The sequence below is a fragment of the Nelusetta ayraudi genome, unplaced genomic scaffold (genome assembly GCF_046127955.1).
Source record: "Nelusetta ayraudi isolate G7.1 ecotype Tasmania unplaced genomic scaffold, CSIRO-AGI_Nayr_v1 ptg000189l, whole genome shotgun sequence".
NCBI classification, from domain to species: domain Eukaryota; kingdom Metazoa; phylum Chordata; class Actinopteri; order Tetraodontiformes; family Monacanthidae; genus Nelusetta; species Nelusetta ayraudi.
The window spans coordinates 323,959-332,931 of NW_027466238.1; the positions used below are offsets into that span (position 1 = coordinate 323,959).

General features: G+C 45.6%; 1 protein-coding gene across 1 annotated transcript in view; it reads right to left on the reverse strand.

The window, feature by feature from the left end:
* LOC142881263 (uncharacterized) overlaps window positions 1–4,063 on the reverse strand; it is a gene marked incomplete at its 5' end in the record, with an annotated part of 73,329 nt that extends 69,266 nt beyond the window's left edge. Inside the window, 2 exons of the mRNA XM_076015416.1 lie at window positions 1,389–1,453; window positions 3,945–4,063. Coding sequence (XP_075871531.1) covers window positions 1,389–1,453; window positions 3,945–4,063 — 184 coding nt within the window. The remainder of the gene's footprint in view (window positions 1–1,388; window positions 1,454–3,944) is intronic.
* Window positions 4,064–8,973: the final 4,910 nt, after the last annotated feature.

Genomic DNA, 8,973 nt, shown 5'->3' on the forward strand with positions numbered 1-8,973 from the left:
CGTCAGCCTGGTTCCTTCTCCAAAGACGGGAGGATAAGAAGTCGAGCATACTGCCGACTGGCGTGTGAAAAACTCACTAATCTACCGACCGGCTGCTTCACACTCGACGGGGTTTGAAATCAAAAAGCACCACAGAATAATCAGCTTGCGTGCAACAGTTTAGAGTCCTGTCAGCAGCCTTCATCCAGTCCTGCTGCCCACATATTCTATGTTTTTCAGTTTTCGTCAAGTTCTGCTCTGACCACACACATCAATGACGTTTATACCACTAAACAACATGTTGTTCATACGACAGCTCTCTGAGTTAACACTCAATTAGGTAAAGAAGCGCGGACGTGTCAAATATTTGAAGGATTTTCTCACCCAGCAGTGAGTCTGGTACCACTGCCGAAGTAAGCAGGATAATAATTGTTCACACTGATACGAGACTGCAGAAAAAAGCTGCTAGCAGCGTTTCTTCTACACTTCACACTCATTCACTCTAATTGAACTTGCATTCTTTCCTCACACAATTTAACCATTTAAACAGCTCTTAATGTTTTTGTGGCCGTGTTATGATTCAGTACATCCCCTTGCAGATCAAACAGCAGAAACACCTTCATGACATCAAACCTTTAGAGAAATTACTCTGGCTTTAAAATGATTTCTCAACTAAGACAGTTTTGTCCCATGGCCGAAGAAAGCCTGCAGTGTCCCACAGTCACAGTAAACCCCACCAGCACCCAAACTGAGACGTTCCTTTAGAATTTGCGGGTTTAATTCATTTAAATTATTTTTGATTTACAACAAATGTAACTTTAAAACTGCAAAGAAGACTGTCTGCCTCTTCTCAGGTGAACTGACCTTTGTTTTCCAACATGCTGCATCACTTTTGCCTTTTCATCTTGGCCATCATTTTAAAACAGTAGTGTTGTAGTGTTGTTGAGGGAGGAACAATCAGAGGAGATTATGGTGCTTAACTCAATGAGAACAGCCAGTTTGGTTCCTGAGCCAAAGTGAGCTTAGTAATGGGCACAAAGTGTGAGCATGGTCACAAATAGACAAATAGTTTGGCCAAAACTTTTTTTTGTTCGTTGATGTATTACACACATCCAAATCATTAAATTTTCTTGAACTACACAGCCTATGCACATTGTTTAATACTTCTTTGGATGTCGACTCACCTAAAACCATCATTTTGATTCCTTGGCCAAAATAAACAGTTTTTCTGCTAAAACCAAGAAGTTAAAATTCTGACTCACCCAGAACAGTGAGATTTGTCCCTTTTCCAATGTAGGCTTTGTTAAGGTTGTCACAGTGCAGAAACGCAGCATCAAACTAAAACCTTTCCCCCCGGTCAATTCAAAAAGGTTGTCATATCTTTGCAGATCATAAATGGGCATATTTACCTAGAACTGTCAGCTTGGTTCCTTGGCTGAAGTAAACAGGAGTAGTGGAGCAAGTACACACAGTGCTTTCACCTCAGCTCATTATTGCAGCTTGTTCAGACTGATGGATCCTCCTCCTTTACAACAACAACTAAATGAATGCCTTTGTTTTTTTTTTTGTTTGTTTTTACTAAACAAAATAGTTAAAAGTCAGACTCACTACAACAGTGAGTTTGGTTCCTTTTCAAAAGTAGGCTTCAGTTCCAATGTCACACTAAATGTCTCCTCTACAAAAAAGTCTCCAGACTTTCTATAATCTGCACATTGAGATGGTATAATAATCCAGAGGAAGGAGAAAGGATGAGTTCAACCATGTCCAAAGTCCTGTTTGCTTTTCATCCAAATGAGCTGGAGGAACATCCAAACACTCCTCACAAGAGTTTGAAGAGTAATTCTGCATGTTTTCCAGCATATGTTGTGAATAAAAATTGACTTTTCTAAGGTCAGAGTGTCCTGATGCCTCACACACCTTCACCTGGGTGATGTTTCCTGCTAAACTGGAGTGGCAGGCAGCGTGCAGCATCCTCCACACTGAGTGCTAATGCTGGGAGGTTTTTGTACGGTGGCTCAATGGGATTGTATCACCGTGGGTCTAGTATCCACAGTGAAAATGCACCACACAAAAACCTGCAGTGCATTTGGCTGCCTGCTCAGCCCTCCCTCCACATCTCAGCCTCCATCTCTGTGGGTGCAGCTGCAGCAGTCGGCCGCCTGCTGCTATTTCTGTGTGACAGCGGCTGAGAAAAGAAGCCAGAGTACAGGGAGGGAAAAGGAAGTTCAACTGGCCTGTTTGTGTTTGTTTTGGCTTGTTTGGGGAAGTGACATCACAGCTGGTCACACCTCTCTCTCTTCCCAGCCTGTCTCTCCTGGCAACAGGAGACAAACAGCTGATCAGTAGGTGATACAACTCCTTTTTCAGATGGATCGGCCGATGACCAAATGGAAATCAAATCAAATAGCTTTATTGTACCCAAGTTGAAACGAGATTTGTTCACGATGCCCATACCAAAGTGCAAAGAATAGCAATAAATAAAAGTAAATATTAACATAAAGCAATGCATAAAGTGATATAGAATAAGAATAACATGTATAAAAGTCCACAGTATAAAAGCAATAAAATACAGCACGCTTGCGTATTTTCTCGGTCTTTTTATCCGTCTCAACTTCCATTTGGCCGCTATTTATTGTCAAGGCTGGCATTTGATATGGTGGTGGGAGGGTAGTAGAGGGTAGTTTTGGGTACAGGGTGGTGTTTAGTGTCAGTGTTTAGTTTGGATCTTCTCATGGAGGTTTCTCTGACTTGGGCATCAGTGTGGCCCCCCTGGAGTTGCGGTTGTGTACTGCAGCGCATGCCACATGCACGTGCCACAGCCACAACATGTATTCTGTACAATACAGGCCTCGGACGCCAGGAGTGTCCGTCCCGTCAAGTGCGCTGTGAGTCCCACCCCAATTTTTTCTGACCCCCTTACAGTGTTCGAACTGTATCTTTCTAGTGCCTTTTAATAACCATATTTCCGGTGCGATAACCGTATAATTCCAGAGTTTAAACTGTATCTTTCGGGTGATTATCCGTATTTCCGGTGATGAACCGAATATTTATGGTATACTTGTATCCAGAATTTCTTACTAGGGCACTTGAATTGACAGTGACGACAAATTTTGGAAATTGCCAATGTGCAGACCTTCGATGAAACTGGTGTCTGCTTAACTTTTACTGGGGCCCCTTTGTCGTTAGTTGTCCTCCGAAGTTACCGCTGTTGAATTCTTTGCATCAGATCACTTCTCCTTCTTCATCATGTTGGGGTCACCAAATTGTTGGATCGCCTTATTTTCTGGCATTGTGCTAACGAGCCACACTTTCTTTGAATGAAGAATCTTAGGAGAATGCTGAATTCAATATGTCTTTAGTAAACAAATTACTTCAGGATTCAAATATACAGAGCTCTGGGTCAAGTTCAAGCCTAAAATCAACAAGTGCTATCAGTGTATGAAATCCGACTGACTCTTTGTCCCCTTCCTCAGTCTTTATAGATAGAAAAGGTCCAGTTGTTCTTGTTGGCGCTCTCAGATTACACCCTCCTCTGATTGGCTGTCTGGTCTTCGCATCCCACCCTCATTGGATGTTGCTGCTGTCAGTGTTCCCAGATGTAGGCTGAGGTCCGAGGTAGAGATGCTTGGTAGAGAGACGCCGGATCCTCTCTCGGCCTGGATCCGGCAGTCATCTAAGGTAACTGTTTTACGATGGGTGATTCCTGGGTCCTCTCTTAGGAATCATCTGAGTGAGTATATGATTATGTATAAGCATTTAGATTAAAACATAATAATACCTTCAGAATATGACTAAACTTTTCTAAGGCCAGAGTGGCCTGATGCATCACACACCTTCACCTGGATGATGTTTCCTCCTAAACTGGAGTGGCAGGCAGCGTGCAGCATCCTCCACACTGAGTGCTGATACTGGGAGGTTTTTGTACGGCGGCTAAATGGGATTGTATCACTGTGGCTCCCACGTACCCCACGGTGAAAATGCACCACACAAAAACCTGCCGTGTGTTTGGCTGCCTGCTCAGCCCTCCCTCCACATCTCGACCTCCATCTCGGTGGGAGCAGCTGCAGCAGTCGGCCGCCTGCTGCTATTTCTGTGTAACAGCTGCTGAGAAAAGAAGCCAGAGTACAGGGAGGGAAAAGGAAGTTCAACTGGCCTGTTTGTGTTTGTTTTGGCTTGTTTGGGGAAGTGACATCACAGCTGGTCACACCTCTCTCTCTCCTCCTGGCCTGTCTCTCTTGGCAACAGGAGAGAATAACAGCTGATCAGTAGGTGATACAACTCCTTTTACAGATGGATCGGCCAATTCAAAATCAAATCAAACAGCTTTATTGCACCAAGTTAAAATGAGATTGGATCAGGATGCCCAGACCAAAGTGCAAAGAATAACAATAAATATAAGTAAATATGAATATAAAGCAATGAATAAAGTAAAATTGAATTAAAACAACGTGTATAAAAGTCCACAGTATAAAAGCAATAAAATACAGCGCGTTAGTGTATTTCGTCGGTCTCTTTATCTGTCTCAACTTCCATTTGGCCGCTATTTACTGTCAAGGATGGCATTTGATATGGTGGTGGGAGAGTCTGCAATGTTGTCCAGGGAGGGCAGAGGGTGGCTGATGATCTTTTGTGCCAGTATTATGATCCTCTGCAGGGCTGTCCTGTCCTTTACAGTGAGGCTGGCATATCAGACTGTAATGGCATATGTCAGAAAACAAAGCTGGACAGAACACTCTCCACTGCGGAGTGATAAAATCTCTCCATCAGGTTGTCCTGCAGGTGACACTTCCCGAGCATTCTTAAGAAATACAGTCTTTGCTCTGCTTTGCTGACCATCGCCGCACTGTTGGTGTGCCAGGCCAGGTACTCAGCCACATGAAGAAACTTGAAGGAAGACACTATATCCACACAGGTACCACCCAGTTCCTCTGAAGGCTAAGCTTCACCGTCTGTGGTGTCACTTGGCAATTTTCTTCTGCAGTGAAATAGACAAAAGACTGGGGTTTGCTGGAGCTGAGACAGGTTAAACACAAAGACTTGGTTATTTCCCAGCTAGTCAACTCACTTGGTTCACCATTAACTATATCCGTCTTAATTATGTCACTGGTCCCATCAAAAAACCTGACGACGCATTTGAACTGGGTGCCAGGATTGAACCAGGTGTCAGCAGAGACCCTCAACCTGCTGCTGATCTTGTAGTAGTTCTCCTCCTCAGGCCACAGGGCGGCTGTGCCCATTGTCACGCCATCCTTGAAACAAAGCTGGACAGAACACTCTCCACTGCGGAGTGATAAAATCTCTCCATCAGGTTGTCCTGCAGGTGACACTTCCTGAGCATTCTTAAGAAATACAGTCTTTGCTCTGCTTTGCTGACCATCGCCGCTCTGTTGGTGTGCCAGGCCAGGTCCTCATGAAGAAACTTGAAGGAAGACACTATATCCACACAGGTACCGTTGATCCACAGGGGGGCCTGGTGTGCTCTCCTCTTCCTCTAGTCCATCACCATCACCTTGGTTTTGCTGGTGTTCAGCAAGAGGTTGTTCGCTGAACACCACATGACTAGTTTCTGGACCTTCTCCCTGTACTCTGTCTCATCGCCGTTGGAGATGACACCCACCAATGTGATGTCGTCCGCGAACTTGACGATGATGTTCAAGTGGTGGAGGGAGGTGCAGCATTGAAGAGAGTCGTGCTGAGTGTTTGAGTGGGGGATGTGTGGGGCCCCACTCTTACTTGCTGTGGCGGTCTGTCAGGAAGTCGTTTATCCAGGCACAGATGATGGGTGGGAAGTCCAGGTTGGTCAGCTTTTTGATAAGGATGTTTGGCAGGATGGTGTTAAATGCTGAACTAAAATCTACAAAGAGTATCGGGACACAGTTCCCCTGTTTTTCTGTGTGGCTCACAGCAGTGTGGAGGACAGTGGTGACGGCATCAGCTGTTGACCTATTTGCCTTGTAGGCAAATTGGTGTTGGTCAAAGTTCTCCGGGAGGTGGGACATGATGTGGCGTAGAAACAGCCTCTCGAAGCATTTCATGAACACAGACATTAGAGCCACCAGAATGTAGTCATTAAGGCTGTTTATTGTGAACTTCTTGAGGACGAAGAAGACATTTGGTCTGCACAGGCCCTCAGTACTTTGCCCAGTACCCCATCTGGCCCTGCTGCTTTATGACAGTTCACAGCTTTCAGAACACCCCTCACCTGATGTTTATGTACCTCATAAGATAAGATAAGTTTTTCTTTATTTGTCCCACAGTGAGGAAATTTCCATCACTACAGCAGCAAAGGTGGATAGCAACACACAATAAAAAGCAGTGCAAACAAGTATATGTAAATCACAAATAGAATTAAGTAGTAGAAAAAAACAGAAACAAAAAATATCTAAGCAATTTAAGAATAAAAATTAGATTAAATAAAATAAAATAAAATATGAACATATCTACAAATACAGTGTATGTGCAGAGTGTGCAATCTACTGGGAGCGCTGCTTGTTGTAGAGTCTGACAGCTGCAGGAAGAAAGAACCTCCGATAGCGTTCGTTCACACACTTGGGTGAAGCAGTCTGTCACTGAAGGAGCTCTGCAGTGGAGTCAGAGGCCCTGTTTGAACTTGGTCATTTCAAGCGTTTTTCGTGTTCCGATCGGCAAAAACCACACCAAGTAATCAAGTGGAAACAGTCCAAATCCGTATTGTCATCCGATCACTCAAACCACCTCAGGGAGGTGGTTTCGACACTTCGCATGGCATTCCTCACGGACATGTGAACAGAATGCAATCTCAGTCCACATTAACGACCTCAGACTCCACTCACCTCTCCCGTGTACGTACTTGGTCGGCGCCCCACCTCCCGGCCTCGTCATTATAAAGTTACAAACAAGAAGCGAAAACAAATCATTTTTGTTAGACTCTTATTAGGATGCTAATAAATGTTATTCCGCATCAGCGTATTTTGTCAGTGGAGCAGCGGTCGCAGTTTCCCACATATGAGATTAAATGTGGGACGTTGCATCCCAAAATGTTCCAGCCACTGTTCATCCGAAAATGAAGTCATCGCCACTCTGTCCCACCAATCGTTACTCCTCACTCGGATCCATACGCATCTTTCTGGTTCCACGGCTATCAGAGCAGAGACAAATGCTGTTGCCCTCTTCCTTCTCCATGCTGCTCTTCTCTTTAGTCGGCGCTTTAAGACCATTAACCGGCTTTGTCCATGACTTCCGATAATTCGGACGAGCTGCAGTAGAATTAAAACGAGTGACTTGATATAGTCCGCAAACAGGAAGTTGATTCTTATTCGTTTTCAGGTGAAACTAGCCGTAGTTTTGCGCTTTACTGCCCCTAGTGGTTAAAAATGCACTAATGCAATCACAAGTGGCACGCTGGAGACTGGAAGCTAAGAGCCCTTCCACTGCATCTTGAATGCCTTCCTCTGCAGGTGGTTTATGATTATATTGGCTCTGCCGGATGGGTGTGTAATCTGAGATGACAAATGTAACTGGCTCAACGGTCAGTCCCACATCCGTTGAGCCTGCGGACCACAGTGTGTCCGGGAGCGAATTTAACATATGTGCACTATCGGGATGGTCAGTCTTTTCTCTCCCATGAAACCTTTGAATGTGGCGGTGTTGTAATATCACTGAATTAGTGGTTGCATGTACTATCTTGTAACTACTCTCTGAGGGAGAATAAAACAGCCTAGGAATTTGAGAAGAGCCCAAGTCAGGATATCGAGGGTAACGTGAGGACACGCCTCCTACGCCATTTCTTACCACTCGTTCTGTTTAGCCGTAAAATCAACCAACATAGCCATACCCTCAGGCCCAACCAACAAACACAGTGACATAATTGTCCAAAAAGTTCCCTGCAACTGTTCTCTAAATGCTTCTTGATACCCCTCATTATTATCGGGCCGTAGAATAGGATGACATGATAGGGGTCAGCTTGCAGGGCGACAGGATATAGCATAGACAACCAGGGCCTCCAGCTCTGAAACAGCGCCACAACACCGACACAATGCGAGGTCTCCGGCTCAAGTTCTCCCCAGCAGATGTCTGCCCACACCCCCTGATCTGGGGTGGGATTTCGTGTAGCATTGAGCAGTTCAGTTGTGTCCCATTTGTAAATCGCACCACAAGGCCTGTGACTACACACAATATGGCTGCCCCTGTCCTCACAAGGAGATCTCGCCCCAACAAGTTAATTGGGCAATGTAGTGAAATCACAAAGGGATGCAATATAGTCTGACGAGATGAGTCACCAACGGTACAGAAAACGGCAGTCTCTCTGGTCATCCCGAGAACCCAACAAGCTCGACGGTGTCAGATGAGATCATCTCTGGTGAAACATTCCATGAGATGGTGGAATAGCTGGCTCCCGAGTCAACCAGGAAGGGGTGTCCTCCTCCTTGCACCGTCATGCGGCTAAGGGAGTCTGCCAGTGCCTCGTCCGCAGGGGCCCCTTGGGCCCATCACTACAGGTTGCCATGTGACCAGTCCCCCATGGTATCTTGAACCTGCAGTGGGGACCCGGGGTTAGGAGCCTGATGCTGCAATCTCGCCACTGCCCTACCTCCCCAGTTTGACTGTGACCAGGGAGGGGGATCTGGATACACACTGAAGCCTGGGGCTCCTCTCATCACTTTTGGTATCTGGTGGTATGGTCAACTGTTTCGCCAGTGACCCTTCTGGCCGCAGCAATTACACTGGTCTTGGCTGAACCCCATAGTCAATGCATCATTCCCCCAAATTGTTGGATCGCCTTATTTTCGAGCATCGTGCTAACGAGCCAGACTCATCAGTCTTTATAGATAGAAAAGATCCAGTTGTTCTTGCTGGCACTCGCAGATTACGTCCTCCTCTGATTGACTGTCTGGTCTCCGCATCCCACCCTCATTCGATGTTGCTGCTGTCTGTGTTCCCAGATGTGGGCTGTGGTCCGAGTTAGAGATGCTTTGTAGAAAGACACCGGATACTCTCTCGGCCTGGATCCGGCAG